The following is an 18656-nucleotide window of genomic DNA, read 5'->3' as shown; positions in this document are numbered from 1 at the left end:
AAAAACCTGCATCATCAATATGAAACCCTACAGAGCAGGGCCCAGAACCCTTCACAGCATGCTATTGCTGCTTCCTGTCACAATCACCATTTTGTAAAGATTTCATAGGCCTCTCTTCACAATGACAACCAGTGGGCACAAGGACAAAGGCAGCAGTGACAGTTGAAGGTAATGGGCATACAGCTGACAGCTTGGGAATGACATCCTGAGGTGTCATCCTCGAACATCCGGAGAATTCCCTTCTCCTCCCACGTTCCTGGTCCAGGTCCTCACCTACGGACTCAGGATGGCTAAGGAAATTCCATGGCTCTTCAATTTGTTGTCGGTGGGGCTCCCTGTTCTCTTATTGATGGGTTTCTAGGTCAGCAGGCCTTTGTGGCTTTCAGCAGGCCCCACAAAGACTCCCAGATGGGCCCTCTCAAGATGGGGCCTATTGTAGTTGTGTTTCTATGGGAGCCTTACAAATGGAACCTCCAGGAGTCATTAGGCAGTTGAGGCGGGGGGTATGAGGAGGAGGCGGGAGGTGGCAGGGTATAGGAGCAACAGGGGGTGGGGGACAGTCATATCTTTGAGGTAGATCAGTCACTCTGGACAGTCATGGGATGATTTTTTCCCCCATCTTTGTTTTTTTTTTTTTTTTTTGGTTATTCTGACTAAGGTTCGATAAAGGGGAATGCCTCTGCTTCATTTGCCTTCAAACAAGGGAGCAGGAGAGAAAGAGTCCTGAATCATATCTACTAAAGCTGCAGGGGAGAAAATATCTAGGTCACAATGTTTCCCCTTGTATGTCTTTGGTCCATAAAGTACTATTATTATTATTTCTACTGAGCAGCTGAGTTAAATTTAGGACACATAGCAGGTAAACAAAAGAATACAGTTGTTTAAAAAAGCTTTCAAAAAGTGAATCACTACTATAAACACTACTACAAATAAGGGTTAATTTAGCAGCATTTGCAAGCCTTTAATGTCTATTAATGTATCTCCAGTGGTAGGGTTCAACTCACAGCTGCCATTTGTCTTTGCGCAGTTTATTAATGTTAGACCTATGGTGTTATGATTTTTCTGACTGATCACCTTGACACCAAAAAATATACCTTTAAAACATATTTAAAATATTTGTGTCCTTAAAGCTCAGATAAGAAGCTATTCATAGAGAAAATACATAGAAAAAACATCTCTATTTCCTCCAAAAGAAAATACTTTTAATTTATATGTAAGTCTTATAAGACCTACATGATTCATGTTATTGTTCACAATTCCCTCATAACATACACTTGATTTATACGTAATTATTATCGAGTTTTAACTGAGAACCTTTACTTGATTTTTCTTTGCTTTTATCACTTCTTATAAAGTTTTTTGTTTACCATATATTACGAAGGAATATTAACGTATATGTGAGCTATATTAAGCCTTAACTGAGTTATTTATCACCAAGAATACCCATTCAACCAATAAAAATAATTTTATTTTGATTTGGCAAAAAAACGAGTGATTTTCACATCTCTTTCAGTAGGCTCTGGGACAGTTTAATATTAAAACGTATTGAGTTTAAAGTTTCAAATATCTAATCTACGGATGTCACATCAGAAATAAAAATAACTAAAGTGAAAATGTTTATTTTATTGCTTTGTGCTAAATCCCAATATTAATCACTTTCTGTAGCATTAATCTCTCGTCTTTTGCTATTAGATTTTTTTTGTGTTCTATCATCATTAATTGTTAATGTCTCCAACTGAAGTAGGTGGCACTCGTAGGGATCAATTTGTGCAGAAAATACAGTCATATGACTTGTGAAATCCTCCTTTTTTTATGCGAGCATGCACATAGCTTGAAGTTGTCAACTACTGTTGTGATACCCGTTATCTCTGACTGGGGATTTAGATTTTGTCAAGCCAGCCAACACAAAGAAACCCCAGCTATGTTGAACTTCCTTACTTCATAATATACCCTTCAGTTATCTTTTGTTTTTCATCTAAATCTGACTAAACTGAACCAACTGGCATCCAACCAACTCTTAAGGCCTCTTCAAGCCACCTATGCCACTAAGCATCCTAGCAGGAAATTCTACCATAATAATAACAGTTAAACATGTCATCTTCTCAATCACCATCCACATTGTGGTCAATTCTCAACATAGTCCATATGTATATAGTCAAAGAGCACCTTTATTCACATGTCATAAAATGTAGTGAAATTTAACGGTGATGGCTGATTAAAGAAAAGAGACATTTACTAAAACTATAAGAATGAGACCATACATGACCAAAATAATAAAAGCTTGGAGGCTTTGTTCCTCCTCTTGCAAAAAACACAGAGATGAGAGATCTTCAGACAGCAGCCATACTGGACTGATCCCCCTCTGGATGACAAATCAGGATGGACAGCTCAAGACACTTCAAAGGCAGACAACGACCAGTCTGATAATTTTATGTCTGTGTCTCACAAACAGGCCATCACAGCTAAAGGGGCAGAGTGTAGGAGACGACTGCCTGAAACAAACACAAACAAACACACACTCCAAACTCCCCCCATTCCACCCACCCACACAACAAAACAGACACAGAGACACCACAGTGTACACACACACCATCTCTCTCTCTCTCTCACACACACACACACACACACACACACACACACACACACCACTCTTTGAGAGACAAACACAAGAGAATGCACACACACGCATTTCACCTTTACTGTGTCTCTCATTACCAGATGAAACCAACCGTACATTGATTCACAAAATGGAAGGGAAGAACGCATTAGTGTGTAATCACTGACTCCTGCATCGATTGGGGGGATGAATTAAAGGGCAAAGCAATATCATCAGTTGGTATAGGCCTTGGCTACACACAAATTACAGCTTCAAGGGGAAACATGACTATCTTAACCTTACTGTCCACCAGTGCATATAGCCTAGCCTATGATGAATGATAATAATAACAATAATAATACAGTGGAAGACATTTATGTCCCCAGAAAATCCACTTGCTTTGAATGTAATTCTGAAAAGTTCTATAACACATCTGCAGATGAGCATATTAATTAAGGATCACAGTAGAAGTGTGAACACCTGGGATTCTAACTGGAGACCAAAGGGTCATCAGTCTATTTGCCATTCTGCTAGACAGCGACATGTTAAAGACAAAGATGGAGAGAACAACCAACAATATTGTCAGCTGTAGCTTGCTGATTTCATTTCAGGAATACGTTTAATTTTGGCTCTACACGAATGAATATATGAATATAAGAATAAAGAATAAGAATAACTTTATTGATCCCAAAGGAATATAGAGGATAAAGTAACTATGTGCCTTGAAATCTCTTCATTGAAACTGCTGCGGAGAGTTTCTAAAAAGCTAATTATGCAACAGACTGAATTCCAAAAGGCAGAATTTCATGTCTTCTATATTAATCACATAAAGTGGAATATTTTAAAACTTTTTTTTCTTTGAATACCTGAAATTATTAGATTATTTATCTCTGTGTTCAGGTCCTGCAAAAATATCGTATATCTCTTGGTGTCATTCAGTATAAACAATCGCAATCATGATGAAGACTGCTGACTTGAAAGTTGTCCACATGATGATTACCGACATACTCCACAAGGACCATAAGACAAAGAAGGTCACTGCTTAAAAGGCTGGCTGTTCTCAAAGTGCTGTATCAAAGCATATTAATGTTAACTTGACTGGAAAATGTGACAGGAAAAGATGAACAAGAGACAAGAAAAGGAATGCCATTGAGAAGATTTTCAAGAAAAGTTGATTCAAGAACTTAGAAAGCTTTGTAACGGGTGGACTGAAGCTGTTGAGCACTGTAAGTCATGTTTTTCGAATTTTCCAGTGGATTCAATATCATAAGGCCGACCCTACTGGGCAATAAGCTGAAAGTGATGCAGGTGGATGCCTCTCTTGTGTCCTGGATTGTTGAGCACCTGACAGAAAGACTACAATATGTGCATCTTCAATATTGTGTGTCTGAAAAGGTGATCAGCAACACCGGGCACCACACGGGACTGTCCTCTCCCCTTTCCTGTTTACCCTCTACACCACAGACTTCAGCCACTACACAGAGACCTGCCATCTTCAGTATTCTGATGACTCTAGAATGGTTGAATGCACCTTTGAGGGTGATGAGACAGAGTACCGGGCTGGTGGACTCCTTTGTCACATGGTGTGAGCACCATCATCTGCAGCTCAATGTGACAAAGACCAAAGAATTGATGGTTTAGGAGGACCAGGAAACCTGTGATTCCTGTTTCAATCCAGGGGTTCGATCTGGACATTGCGGAGGACTATAAAAACCTCGGAGTACACATTGATAATAAACTGGACTGGGTTAAAAACACCACTGCACTCTACAGGAAGGGATGCAGGGATGGAGCTGGATGGAGCTCCCTTAAAGTAGTGTTGGAGAGATGGATGTTGTCCAAGATAAGGACAATGATGGACAACAGCATTGTGGGAAACATCCACTCCCACCCAGACCATGATGTGCTGACCAGTCACAGGAGCATGTTCAGTGAGAGAATGACTTGACCCAAATGCACCACTGAACGACATTCCTGCCTGTGGCTCCCAGTACAACTCCTCCATGTAATGCACAGTACACAAGTTACACCCTTTTGAACATCCTCTACAGTGAAAACAACAAAATAACAAAGCTTTTAAAGTTTACAGTTTAGAGTAGAATGTCAATCATATATCTTTAATCTTTGTAATATTCTGGATATTTTTAATTGAGCTATTTGTATATATTAGAGCTATTTCTTATATTTTGTATGTTTGTAATATGTTGTATTATTTAATTTAATTTGGTAAAATAAATATAAAAACCTAAAATGCCTTTGCACACATATTGAGGCTTAATATACAGTAAGGTGAAGATGAAAGTTTCCACATAGCTTTATGCAGTCATGTGAAAAACTAAGTACACTCTTACTGCTTCCATAGTAGGGCTGAACGATTATGGAAAATAATCTAATTGCGATTTTTTGCCCCAATATTGCGATTGCGATGCGATATGCGATTATTTTTTAAGGTCTTTGTCTTCTGTATTATTAAACAAAGACAAGCAATACATCATATAGTATGGCCAATACTATATTACATTAATTTTAAACTGTTCTTTCCTGGAAGACAGACCTCTGTTATGATGACATGAGGTGATGCATGAATTGATGACTGACATTTTTATTTAACTTCTTCAATCACAACAGTATATTTGAACATACACAATAGTTTATTTTTAGCTTACAAACATCTGAGCATAAAGTGCTGACAAGGAACCCTGGTGTAAACATTAAAATGAAAGTCAGTACAATGTGCAGATTGCAGAAATATACATAAACAAAATCAGTGGCTTTACCACACTCAGTTTTTCGACATCTGTGAACTACTAGACAGTCATTCAATTAAAAAATAATATTAAATAAATAAAACTAATAAATAAAAAATACACACATCTTACTGATCTCTGCAGTCAGTAACATTACACATAAAGTTCAAACATAATAGCAATTGTATAAACACACACACAAACATGCCTTTAAAATTTAAAGGCGTGAAATTGGACGGTCTAGCCTTCTGAATCAGAAGGCTAGTTCTGATTAGCGTCACCGCTGTCTCGGTGGAGTTTAATAAACTCGGCCGTCTGCTTCTTGCTATCTAAAATATAACCAGACACTGGTGTAAATTCTCGACTGTCTCATACTTCTGTTTAATAAGTTTTCTGTTTGACGTTTAGTCAGCTGTGTGAAAACCAAGGAGGAACCCACCCGGGGGATTAATAAAGTTTTATTTTATCTAATCTAATAATTTTAATCTCAGCCAAACCGATTTACTCACGAACAAACAAAACACTGAAAAAAGCCCAACAATAACATTTTTAGGTTGTCTAAGTGACTTATATATTACGTTTAACCCGAGCAGCAAAACTCCGCGGTGATCTGAAAATGATGTGCCGGGAGTTGTGCCGTTCTCGGCCGCATCAGTAACCCTCGAGCTCCCGGCTAGCTGTCGAGCTGGTGGGTAGCAGACGCCTCTGAAAACGTCGAAGCACTTTTGCAAATATGGGATATCTTGATAAACCGAGCAGATATTTGATGTTTACACAACTACTTTCTCGCCTGAAAATATGTTAAAAGTTTATTTTGTGACCCAGAAAGATTAGTATGAGTAATTTTAAAACTTAGTAGCGGCCGCCATTGCTGGAAACTGGAGTTTGGCTGGGCCGCGCTATGAATTCTGGGATATGGTAGTAATTTGGACAGCCTTCGGCGCGTCGCTGTGACGTAATCGGTCTACAAATGCGGCCTCAGGAGGATGCAGCCCATGAATTTGGACATGTCCAGAGTATAATCGCAGCCTTTGCGGTTAGAAAATTGCACTTGATCATGTCGCGATATTATCGCAAATGCGATATATCGTTCAGCCCTATTCCATAGGAATTAAAAGGGCGCTGCTAATCAAATGAACTTGAATAACTTAACTCACTTAACTGTCTGTCAGCAAGTGTGACCACTTCTGTAAATAATACTAAGAAGGAAAGACAGCAGCAAAATCAAATAGCTTGGAGTCCACAGTAAGAAACATTGCTCTCAACTGGAAAACAGTGAAAGTCCTAGCAAATTCATCCCAAGGCCAGACCTACATCTCAGAATCCAGAGGGCTTAGTTAGCATGTTAAATGTTAAAAGTTCATGACAGTGCAGTTAGAAAAAGACTGACCAAGTATGGCTTGTTTTTAAAGAACCTTAAAAGGCTGTAAGAGAGCAGTGCATGAACACATACCCACAAATCTTAATGAACTGAAGCAACATTGTAAAAAAAAGTAGACCAACTCATTCACAACAATGTGAAAATGATTCTTTCAAGTTATTGCTGCTAAAAGTGGTTCTATAAGCTACTGAATCATGGGGTATATACTTAATTTTTCACATAACTACAGAGTCCTGAGAAAACATTCTTTTTTATATGACTGTATCAAGAAATTATTTTGTTGCACAAACAATTTTATGGCAGAAATATAATTTATAAGAAAAGGAATCAAAACAATTTTAGGGCTGCCAAAGCTTCACTTTTGACCCAAAATTTTAGGATTAAACTTCCTGATAGCTGTGGGCAGCAGGGATATGTTTAACTGAGTTGGAGTCTGATTGGAGGAAGCATGTGAAGTTTGTATATTTGTTGCATTGTGGCTGGACAGATCCTTGCATTCACAACAAACTGCAGTGGATGCAGACATCAACACAAAGCCTCACAAACACGTTCTATTGATTCAATTCAAGTCACTCAGCAGACCCTAGCATTTCTGAAGATGTGTGGAGTAAAACACTGGAGCAATAATAATAATAGGAAGAAGAAGGAAGACGCTGAAAAATTACAGTGTCTGTTTGGTGATTAGAACTATTTGTTACTTGGACCCCTAAATATTTAATTATCTTTTAAGACTGATTTCAAGCTTTCTCATATTGAGCCCATTCAACCTGAATTAACAGGATAGCTAGATAGTGAGCTAGGTAGCTAGCTAGCTAGATAGATCCTTTATTGCCAGAGTAGCAACACATGTCTGCTACCACATATCTCAAAGACCAAACCAATATTTAATCATAATAATGTTAATACATGTATAAATAACAGCCACTAACTAATTAGCAAGTATGCAAAACATAGATAACATCATACTGGCATCACTGTACATTAAACAGTCTTATAGCAGCTGGTAAAAAAGGACCTCCTCTTGCTCTTTGGTCCAATTAACAGAAACCATAAACTAGTCAATACTTAGACATTTAAAGTGACATGCTCACCTATGAGAAGCACTGTTCCAACTGCTAATCCACCACCTGTTTGCGGAAACAAAAAACAAAATATTGTTTACATGTTAGTCTCATATATACAATATATCCAAATCACTATGAACCCTCCTTTTGTTCAACTGCTGCTAACATCGCTGTCCTTTTGGATCTACACAAGAGACACTTAGACTTGTCACTATGTCAAATGAACCCATGAACCCAGTGAGCACAACAGCAACTCTCTACAAGCTCCAAGTCGTGACAAGATTATGTTTCCACGAGCACTGCCAATCACTGTTCAGTAAAGACGCGTCAAAACATTTGTCTGTCTGTTCAACCAGGAACTGTACTTTCTGTGAAAAACTATTTTGATGGCCACATCAGCTGCTCATCTGACAAAACGTTTGTCAAATGACAAACGACAGGTGCAACATACTGACAGACAGGTAAACAATTAATAGACAGTACAGTTGTCACAAAGGTTCTGTCATAACTAGAGAGTATTTTGACGTTGTGGAGAAATATTTTTTCACAGGTTTAGCTGGCAGAGACAACATGAACATGTGAATATAATTGTAGTACTTTTTTTTTTTTCAACTGTTAGATGCTTTCAGGCAACCGTACTTTTTACAGAAATGACTATTTGAATAATAAACCTGCCCTATTTTGTTATGCCAGGAGCTTCATTAAGAGTTAGACCTTAAAATGGCAGATATCCTTTTTTTTGCTCCATTTAACCCACACCTAACCTAAGACTAAAGTGGCCTTAATAGATTTAGTCTGAATTAAGAAAAGCAACAACTCAGCAGGTGCCACACTATCGAATTAGCTTACCACAGTGCAAGACAACTAATAAGAATGTAACTGATTATATAATGTCCACAAAAATTAATAGGGAAATGGATTTAACTGGGAATGAATAAGGCCCTCTGGGTATTTTGTTATAATCAACATTTATTGTGAAAATTACCTAGTTGTTTTCACTGTTTTCTCACAGACAGCTTTTCCATCTAGTACTAATTAGAAGATGCATTATGCGTTTAAAATAAAAGCATATTTGTCTTGTCCTGGCAATGTCAAACGTCATAACTCGTCCTTAATATAATGGCTTTTCTTCTCATTCTCATTGCATTGATAATATGAATACAGTACGTTGCAGTAACGTGAAATCCAGCATGCGAAAGTTAGATTGAGAAATACTGCTAGCCTTTGCAGCTAGCATCCTAATGATAGACTGACCGAGCAAATAGTCGAGTGACGTGACACCGGTGGAGACTAGGAGCTGTCCATTTTGAACCGAAGGTCTAGTACCAGGTATGGATATTAACTTGCTCCTTGTTTTCTTCTGAAAACTCGTACTATTGAACGGTGGACGTTCGGCTGAGGGTTTACCCACACTATTCACGGGGGCTGCCATACTGTCAGTAACGTGCTGACGCGTGCTGATGTTTTGGCACGTGTTATCCAATCAAATAGGAGTTTGGTGAGGCTCAACCAATGACATCCGCTGTTGTTACAGTGCCGCTCCTGGAAGTCGTAAAAGGGAAGTTCAACTGTTATTGTAAGTGCCCGGTGAGAGCTTTTAGTCACACGCTACAAAGTGAGTACAACTCCACTCATTATATAGTTTAAATGTCTTGTTTTTATATTTTTCTACAAAAACCTAAGCTTATCTGTTGTTGTTATTATAACAGGAGTTATTCAGAAGTCGCTCAGTCCCTAAAAGTATATCGCGTCTCCTGATTATGACCTCGTTACACTAAATCTGAACATTGTGTTTTATAAATACGTTAATGAATGACAATACTTGTATGTTAAGCAGCTTAAACTGAATTGCTTTACCTTTATACTATACATTGTTAAAATATTTGTAAAAGAGACTATTTAAATCGTTTTGTAATTTAATACACAAATGCATTACGTTGAAATTCTAAATAATATGAATATTTCGTGATAATGTACGATAATGTGTTGCGGTATTAAGCCACTCCTCAATATCTACAGGAGATTTATTGTATCTGAAAGTCATGTCCATAAGCAATGGTTAAAAAAAAATACTTAAAAATAATCTCACTGGAAGGGTGGCTGTCAAGAAGACATTCCTAATGAAGGGAAACGGATAAAAAGCGGAGGTATGCTAAATTACACAAAGACTGGACTGAAAATCAGTGGCAATAGGTATTGTCAAATGATGAATCCAAATTTTTAATTTTTAGTTCAAATTATCATTATGTATAGAGGTCAAGAGAAGGGTACACCGATGAACATATACAGGTATCTTTAAAATATACGGCGGAGGCTCTGTTGTGGTTTGAAGCTGCATGCAGCCAGTGCTGTAGGGGATCTTTTCAAGATTGATGGAATTATGAACACAGAAAACGTGCAATATCAGTCACTGACTGGCCAGCCCAGAGCCTGGACCTCAACATTACTGAATTAGTGTGGGGTCATCTTGTCAGAGAATGATACAAAAGGCAGCCAACATCCAAAAAAGAACTTTTAAGAAGATGTAAAACTATTCCTGGAGACTAATGAAAGAAAGCTTGTCTAAGAGAATTCAGTCTGTGTTGAAGAATACAGGTGGTCATACCAAATGTTGCCTTCCAAACGCTTTTTTTTGGGGGGGGGGGGGGGCTTATATATTGTATTATATATATCTATATATTGTATGTTTGAGCATGTTTGCTCAAACTGTACCTATTTACCATTTTCCCATTAAATTATGGGACTTAAGACTTGCACAGTTCTCTATTGCGCTGTAAAAAAAGTACATCACAATATTTGTAGTTGTGATTTGTTGTTTTTATATTCTGTTTTGCATTAAAGGATGGCCATCTTGATGTAAGGATTTTCAAAGTATTCAAGCCCAATTAATTTTTTAATTTTATGCCAGGAATTAACACAGGGACTTTAAAAGAATAAAAGGTTATGTGTTAAAAAGCAAAAGGACAATGTGGAGCAGGGAAATTATTTTACTGCTATTGTTAAATAATCATCATTATTACCATTGCATTAATAATATAATCTGGAGTTTATATTGCATTCAGGGGTTGAACAGTGTGTGTCTTTCAGAAAGGCTAAAAGTCACAGGCTGACAGGAAACAGGCTTGCAGAGAGTTTGCAGAAGCAGGAAGTTATTTTGAGCAGCAGGCTAAGACGAGGCTTTAACAATGTAACAGATAGCTTTAAGATGGCCTTAAGATGTTTATGATGATGTTAATTTTGTATTTCAGATGCAGTTATAACTATTGTGTACACAATGCATATCTGTGCTTATTTGAGTTGATGTTCAGGTTCTTTAAAGGTCTTAAGCTTCACTGACGTGACTGTTCAGGTGATACATGCTGAGGGAAAACTAGAACATAGAAGGAATTGCAATACATGCTTACAAAACACTTATATATCAGGTCATTTTATATTAAGGTTTTAGTAGAGGTTCTTGGTTAAAACATTTATTTAGTAGAAGACATACATATAGTCTCAGTGAGCCTCTGGTCTGGTGAAAGGTCAGAAGTGCAACAGGTGAATTGAGAAAGAGCATTTGAGGACGAGACACAGACAGTTAGTAGGTGAAGAGGTGACACAAAGAGCATGTGAGGTCAACACACACACACACATGAGTTAGATTTATTTAGAGGAGAGATTTGTTGTCTCGGCAAGAAAGAGGAACAATTCACTTTAAGACAAGAACGGAAAGTACCAGCCATGAAAATAGAAGATGATCTTCTGGGTTTAAAGTCATTGTGGTGTTGATCTGATCTATGTATAAAATGTATCTGTGACGCATGAAGGGGCGTCAGTAAATCAAACCCTGATGCTATAAAATATCTGTTCATGCTTTGATTAAGTTGGAGATCACTTGCTGTCGGCGTACAGAGTGTTCTTCCCACGCGTGTATTCATTAAAATCATTGTTAGACCAAGATCCTCTGGACCATGGGTGGTTTGTACTCTCCTTCCTCAATTTTGAACCTTAACAACAACTAGCAACAAATCAATCAACAACAAGTGCTTCAGAGAGCAACTTGGTGTTAGTATCTCGCCCAAGGATATTTGGCATGCAGACTGGAGCAGACTGGGATCAAACCACAAACCTGGTTAGTAAGCGCTCTGCCACCTGAGCTGCAGCCACCCCATAGACAACAACCTTTTCAAGGGAGGCCTTGCTTTTTTTCAGCAAGTAGTATCAAATCATAGATTATAAAAGTATAGCTCCACAGACCCAGTGTTAAACTGGCCTTTGTGCAATCAAGACCAGACAACAACTGGAAAATATTTGCAGATTAAAGAAGAGGCCCCAGGAAGCCAGTAAAAAACTACATCAAGCAATAGCATGAAAAATGTTTTTCTTAGTTTCCCAACCCTAAAACAATATCCAGTAACTGAGATAATTGTGATATAACATAATAGTACACATGCCCCTGTCCCAACCTGTAATCTGTTTCTCATGTCAAATGTATTTATGACTGTGGCCGTTGAAGGTGAAGGTAAATAATGGAATAGGAGACATTTGTGTTAGCCTTTATGTGGAATTGAAGGCATTATCAAAAATTATATTACTGTTATTCTTCCAAAAACCCTTGCACCTAATTAGTTTATTTTTAATTTTATTCAACATGCTCAAGTAGCTGTTTGCATCTCTGTTGCCAGTAGGATTAATTTACAATAATTAAGTATAGTTTGACTGCTTTAGTGTGATCAGAAGTCAGTTTTTAGGGTAGATTTACACTTTTATGTAGAGTGTAATGCACATGGGTTTTTGGCAGATACATATATAATAACATAAAAAGCTGATAAATTGCAGTAAGTTCCTTTGATTTCAAGGTACTCATATTCTGCATGCTAGTTCACTGTCACACTGCCGTGGGAAATTTGAATGGGATTGAATAATATCAGGAGCATTTGTGCTTTTCCAGAGAATTCAAAATGTGAATTTGGCAGTTCATGACAAAAACTATTTTGTGAAGAACTCCTACTGTTTTGTTAGGAAAAGCTAGTGTTAGGAAAAGTTGACTGGTGAGTGAATGGTGTGATCCTTAAGACATCTGCAAAAAGGTTTGTGTGGCAGAGAGAGGCCAGAGGCAGCATAAGATCGCAGGATGCTATGATGCTCCAGAGGAAACAATTGCCCAACTGCTCACTTTACAAATGCTCTCAGCAGACAGTCCTGCTGTTTTGACAGCACTGTGAGATTTATGTGTGCTGACAGGGGACCAAGGGAATATATCATGACTGACAACGCTGGGCATTGTGGTAAGCCTATATGAGGCAAATAAGATGCGCTGACTGGCCTGGGTCTCAAAAGGAGGAGGACCTGCTTCAGCAGTGCAACTTGCGGGATGTATGAATGCGTCTCTTTCCCTACATTCTCTGTACATTTCCTTTCATCTCCTTTTTAATTCTCTTAAATCTCAGTTTAAGCCTTTGGCTCTGTTGCACTCTTCAGTGTATGATAGTGTACACAAAGCAGTCTAACTGCAGAAAAAATAGCACAAATTTCCCCCCTTTCAAAGTGTGATCTAGTGTTTTTCTGTGGTGTTTTTGTCATTTTAATCTGTATCTGATTGAGCAATATAATGGCAGCAGTCATAACATGTCAGACCTTTCCTGGTTTGACTGTTTGGATTTCTTTAGTCTAATTCTGCCATCAGCATTGAACTGCGAGAAGCGGCTCCGTTTGTGTGTTGGGAGGATGCAAGATTATCATCAACATGCACATATTTGTTTTGTTAACACTGAAAGAAAAGCATTATTCTAAAGGAACAAGTGCAATCAGCATAGGACAGGTCTTGTACACAACTAATTTTGTCTAAGGATTTGCCTTTTTCCATGTATTCACCATCCCATATTTTGAATAGCTTTATTTCGGTTTCCTGGTTTTTTTTTTCTACAGATGTAGTTTTAAAATACAGTGAGTCATATTTAGCTGACCTATACAAAAGGGACGTAGAAAGTATGGAAACATGAGTCAAAGGAAATCGCATTTTTAAAAATTGTAGGTTTGCTTTACAGTTGAGGTTCCTGTCAGTAGTTGTTAAAATATAAAAGGCCATTTCATTAGCTGGACAGTGCATAACCCAAGCGACTTTGTGAATGTGATACAACACCAGATAAAATCTGTCAGCACAAGGCCAGCACAACACAATCACTTGTGCTCTGCACAATAAGGCTTAGTGACTGATTTTTTTCCCCCATTCAGTATTATTGGCCAGGGACTCTGTCAACCTACACTTCCTTTCAATTCATAGCAGTTGTATTCATATCACTTTGCTATTATTTGCTCTGGTTGACCCATTGATTGCAGGTTTAAATCCTCGGCCCCAAATAGTAACCTCGCTTAGCTTTGTCACGGTTGTGTTGCCGTTAGCAACAATGAAAAGAGCAATATGGAGATCAGTCCCTTCAATTAAGCTTCTGATAGAAGGCAGACCTAGGAGAGATGGGGACCAGACATGGTACTCAGTGACTGGGACTTTTACATCTGTCACTCCCCATCAAGCCAGGTGTCTGTGTTTAAATCAGCAGGATTATCTGTGATTGCACTGATAGTTGAAACAGACCCCCTGTGTTGCCAAGCCTCCTCCTTTTTATAGCTCACATTAAGATCAAGTCAAGCTCTGCGCAACAGGACTTATGCCCCACCCTCCCCTGCCTTCTGCTGCCCAGAGGAAGACATCAGAGGTAGGATTCATCCCGTCTCTGCTCTGCCTGCTTCTCCAGACTCCCTTCCATCTGGGATCCTTAGGGAGAAGAAGAATATCTGACAAGGGGCTCGTAAGCCTCTTAGCCCCCCTGTTGCCCAGTTCTCTCTCAGCCCATGTTTTCCTAATTTAGTTGTGTAAGAAGTCCACCGCAAGGCCCTTGTGTGCTGTTTGGATTGAAATTCCCTTTGTGGCTCTAATAGACTGGCCATGTATATCAATTAACACTATTCAGCCATGGCAGGGTCAAATCTCTTGAGACTAGTAGCCGTAATTCCTTTCTGAATATTTCCTTATGGCTTCAATAATATGAGTTTAATTAGGTGTCAGTTGTGATAAGCTTTTATTGGCTTTTGGCTGTTTTTCTCTGGGGTTGTTTTTTTTGTTTGTTTGTTTGTTTGTTTACTGTTCATATATTGGCAGACTCTAATTGAAACAAATCTGCAGTGGAATCATTTCACTGATTATCTTCATTTTTGAGGCGTTTTCCCCCTATGTTTTTTCCAAGCAAATACATAATATAGTTCAGTTTCTTAATTACAACCTTTAAGAAACATCTCATGTCGATCCATTAGTAAGCTGATAGTACTGAAGCAGCATTACTTTTGCTGAAATTAAAGAGAAAACATTGGAAACACTTTTTTTTTTTTTTGATTGGCTTTTATTTCTTTCTCCTTGTTGTCATTGCAATATTCAGGAACCCTTTTTTATGTATGTGTTCTCAAATTTTGGACTAATAATGTTTTTGACAGAGGTTTAAATGTCCTGATAGGCTTTTCCACTGCTGCAGCACTTTATGCTCATATTTGGTATAGCAGAATTCACCCCCTCCTAATTCATCTACTTATGATTTCTGCTCTGAATGAGCAGGGCTTCTTCAGGAGTAAGATCACAGAGTTAAACACACAATGAAATGTTTCCATCAAAAGCTACTCATTTGGGCTCCCCCTTTCTCGTCACTGTAGCACTGTTCTGTGACAATGGGAGGCCAATGGCCACAGATGGTTCTGCAGCGAGCGCCACACTAGCTTTTTTTTTTTCCCATGAACATGTTTGGCATGTAATCCTGGATTAACAGTGAGACTTTTTGTGAATTTACAGCTGTAATACAGCATTCATTTAATGTTGATATCCCCCTAATAAACATGCGCTGGTTATTAGAAGACCGAGATAGTGTGGGTTATCTGACTCTTTGCCCAGGGGATTTAGAGCTAATAGAGATCACATCAGAGGTCTCTGTGGATGTCCACCTTGTTCTGAATCCCAGTGGAGTCTCTGCAGCTAGCATATACACTTGCCATGAAACGCATAGGTAATGCTATTCTCTGTGCACATTGACACACCAACACACCACATGCACACGCACAGACACACACTATCAATGACAGAGGGTGCCTCAGAAAACCAGCCGGCTGCATATGGACTCTCTTGATATCAGTCACTGGCCGTGTGATCTTGTTATGCAAAGTCCCTTAATCCCTACCTATGATGAATGCATGCTGGAATGGAGGGGGGTGATGAAACAGAGATATGAGGGCAGCTGTACGGGAGGCTGTCCACTGTGCTTTGAGAATAAGTGCTAACAAAGATTCCTGATCCCTGGTCTAGCAGAGGGAAGAGCACATGTGAGATCATGTCTGAGACTGCAATACAGTAACAGAATGGCAGAGAACCTGGTGGAGTAAGCTGAGAGCTAGACGAATATAGATGAACATGTTGCTTTTGTGCAGACCTGAGGTTCACATTAACCTTTAGACCATTTGCATCCCAACAGAGGAATTATGGGGCCAGAGGTGTTATTGTACCAGCTGGGGGAGGACTGAGTTTATAGTTCCTGTGGAACAGAACAAGACCGGAGCAAGCTGCAAGTGGAAGAGGGCACTTCATCTGGGCCCTGTCCTGACCGTATATGTCTCCCTTCACCTGCTCAAGCTTTGTCATTTGAAGTAGTAGTGAAAAGCAGAGGGTTGCCAGTGGTGATCGGGGAAAGAAACAGAGTAGCAGCACAGAGGGAGGTGAAAGGATGGAGTTGCTCTTTTTTGGATCAGAAAGGTTGGTGAATAGACCAGAGACAAACCATGCTAGGGATAAAAGAATAGAGGGTATAATAGGTGATGTATAGTTAGAATGAATGAGAGAGCATTGTGTGTGTGTGTGAGAGTGGAGAGTGGAGAGGAGTGGAGGAGGGTAATGGGATTAGGGGTAACACCTTTGGCAGGGCTGGGAGAGCCACCTGACACCCGGTCTGTTGAGAACCTGGGGAGAAAGGGAGTGGAGGTGGTGGGGGCAAAGGAGAAATCGGGGGTCTAATCCTTGTCCATCTTTGGGAAGTCATTCCCAGAGCTCTGAGGATTTGGGGCTTTGGTTTCCGCTCTGCTTGCTTTGGTTAATAATACCCTGGGAGGGAGAGAAGACATGGAGAGAGAAAGAGGGAAAGAGACAGGAGGAAAAGAAGAGATGGAGATGAAGATTTCTTTACCCTGTGGTGGACTGGCAGGACAGCGGCGTGAGCTAAAAGAAAATGTTTGAGGTGCAGGCTAACATCAAAACCAAGCTGTATCTATTGTTCTTCAGTTTGCATTTGTGTTTACGCAGGGGTGTGTGTGCGTGTGTTTGTGTGTGTGTGGGCTCGCATATGCACTTTGTACAACAGTGTGTAAATACTGCCTCTCTTTTCTCCAACCACCCCACAGGTTGCAGCTTGAGTAAAAGTCAATAACCTAAGTGTGCCTGGGATGTTTGCTTAGAAGACACATGGGTGCTCATTGTGTGTGTTCATGTGGCAGTGTTTGCAGGGCAGTTGTTTGGGTGCTTTTGGTGTCTTTTTGTTTCTATGGTGCTGACAGAAGTTGATAACTACTCTAATGACTGTGGTGGTGATGGAGGCAGCACAGTGTCAGGGACTAGCTGCCGACAGTGCAGAGCTGCTTGGCTGGATGTGTCACAGCTTCTGTGTTTGTCCATCACCTGAGCACAAGGTGTTGATTGGTCCATCCTACGCAGGATCAAAGTTCAGGGCAGTTTTCTGGTGTGAACTGGCCGCTCAGCCTCTGTGAATGAAACACCATAGAATGTGCCATCTTAGCAGTAGGCCAACTGTGACAACCTTGTCCACACCTTCAAGCATTAACCCTAAAACAGCTTTTGTTTTTAGAAATCCCATAAAGAACATAAGCCTACCATAAATGGATCAAGCATGTACTTCGATGACAGTGCATTATAATCCATGGCTGCTTTCTTCTGTAGGTTGAGATGTTCCGCCGTGTGCTGGGGAAGACCTTTGGTTTTGTGGGCTACACAATCCAGTATGGCTGCATTGCACACTGTGCTTTTGAATACATTGGAGAGTTAGTCGTGGTTCGTATTAAAAGATTACAGATTTAATGACTTTTTTTTATTTTTACAAGAAATAATTAAGAAAGAATTTTTTTTGGCTTTTATTCAGTGTTCTGGTCCATCCATGGAGCCCACCATTGTCAACGAGGATATTGTCTTCTCTGAACGGATGAGTCGGCATCTTTGCAAAATACAAAAGTAGGTTGCACTTAGTTTATGCAGTCGGGGAAAAAAAGATGACAGCAAGCATTTTAGAATATTTATAGCACACATTTTAACATTTCAGTGTGCATTTGTGATTCACTGCTTGATTTGTGACCATTTCTCTGCTTTTTCCCCCTAAAAATAAAAGAAAGCACAACAATACTAATATCCTACTAGTCATTTCAAATGGTGTCTTAGATCATATGGGATTTTTTGCATTTTCTTATTAAATAATCGTGTTTTATGGTTTCCTTTCAGGGGTGATATAGTCATTGCAAAAAGTCCATTTGACCCAAATATGAACATTTGTAAAAGGGTAATTGGATTGGAGGGTGACAAGGTCTGCACAAGTTCCCCATCAGATTTGTTCAAGACCCACACATATGTAAGTATCTTTTCATCACAATCATCATCATTACGCCCACATTTTCTGAAGATGTCATGCTTCTTAGCTGCTTTTCTTATACATATTGCGATTACCTGATTTACCAAGTAAGGTTTCTGGTGGCGGCTTTGCAGTTTTACTTCAAACAACCACAACTCAGTGACTGTCTTTGAAAGGGAAAAAAAGGTTAAAAAGATACAGTGCAAATAGAAAGTGATTGAAGAAGGT

At 39.2% G+C, this 18656-nt stretch overlaps 2 protein-coding genes across 3 annotated transcripts in view; one reads left to right on the top strand and one right to left on the bottom strand.

Annotated features, from left to right (window-relative positions):
- elp4 (elongator acetyltransferase complex subunit 4) overlaps positions 1 to 9260 on the bottom strand; it is a 57188-nt gene extending 47928 nt beyond the window's left edge. Inside the window, exons 1-2 of one of the 2 annotated variants that reach the window (XM_076882398.1) lie at positions 9043 to 9260; positions 7816 to 7851 (exon numbers count right to left, since the gene is read on the bottom strand). In XM_076882398.1, the coding sequence (XP_076738513.1) occupies positions 7816 to 7851; positions 9043 to 9220 (214 nt within the window). In that variant the 5' untranslated portion in view covers positions 9221 to 9260. The remainder of the gene's footprint in view (positions 1 to 7815; positions 7852 to 9042) is intronic. The other variant, XM_004539442.4, reaches the window with a different exon arrangement.
- Positions 9261 to 9300: 40 nt separating this feature from the next.
- Positions 9301 to 18656, top strand: part of immp1l (inner mitochondrial membrane peptidase subunit 1) — a 14036-nt gene continuing 4680 nt past the window's right edge. Inside the window, exons 1-4 of the mRNA XM_004539443.4 lie at positions 9301 to 9403; positions 17750 to 17860; positions 17949 to 18037; positions 18302 to 18428. Coding sequence (XP_004539500.1) covers positions 17756 to 17860; positions 17949 to 18037; positions 18302 to 18428 — 321 coding nt within the window. The 5' untranslated portion in view covers positions 9301 to 9403; positions 17750 to 17755. The remainder of the gene's footprint in view (positions 9404 to 17749; positions 17861 to 17948; positions 18038 to 18301; positions 18429 to 18656) is intronic.

Source organism: Maylandia zebra, linkage group LG1 (assembly GCF_041146795.1).
Source record: "Maylandia zebra isolate NMK-2024a linkage group LG1, Mzebra_GT3a, whole genome shotgun sequence".
NCBI lineage: Eukaryota > Metazoa > Chordata > Actinopteri > Cichliformes > Cichlidae > Maylandia > Maylandia zebra.
The sequence above is the reverse complement of the archived record's forward strand: the minus strand, read 5'-3'. Positions and strand labels throughout refer to the sequence as shown.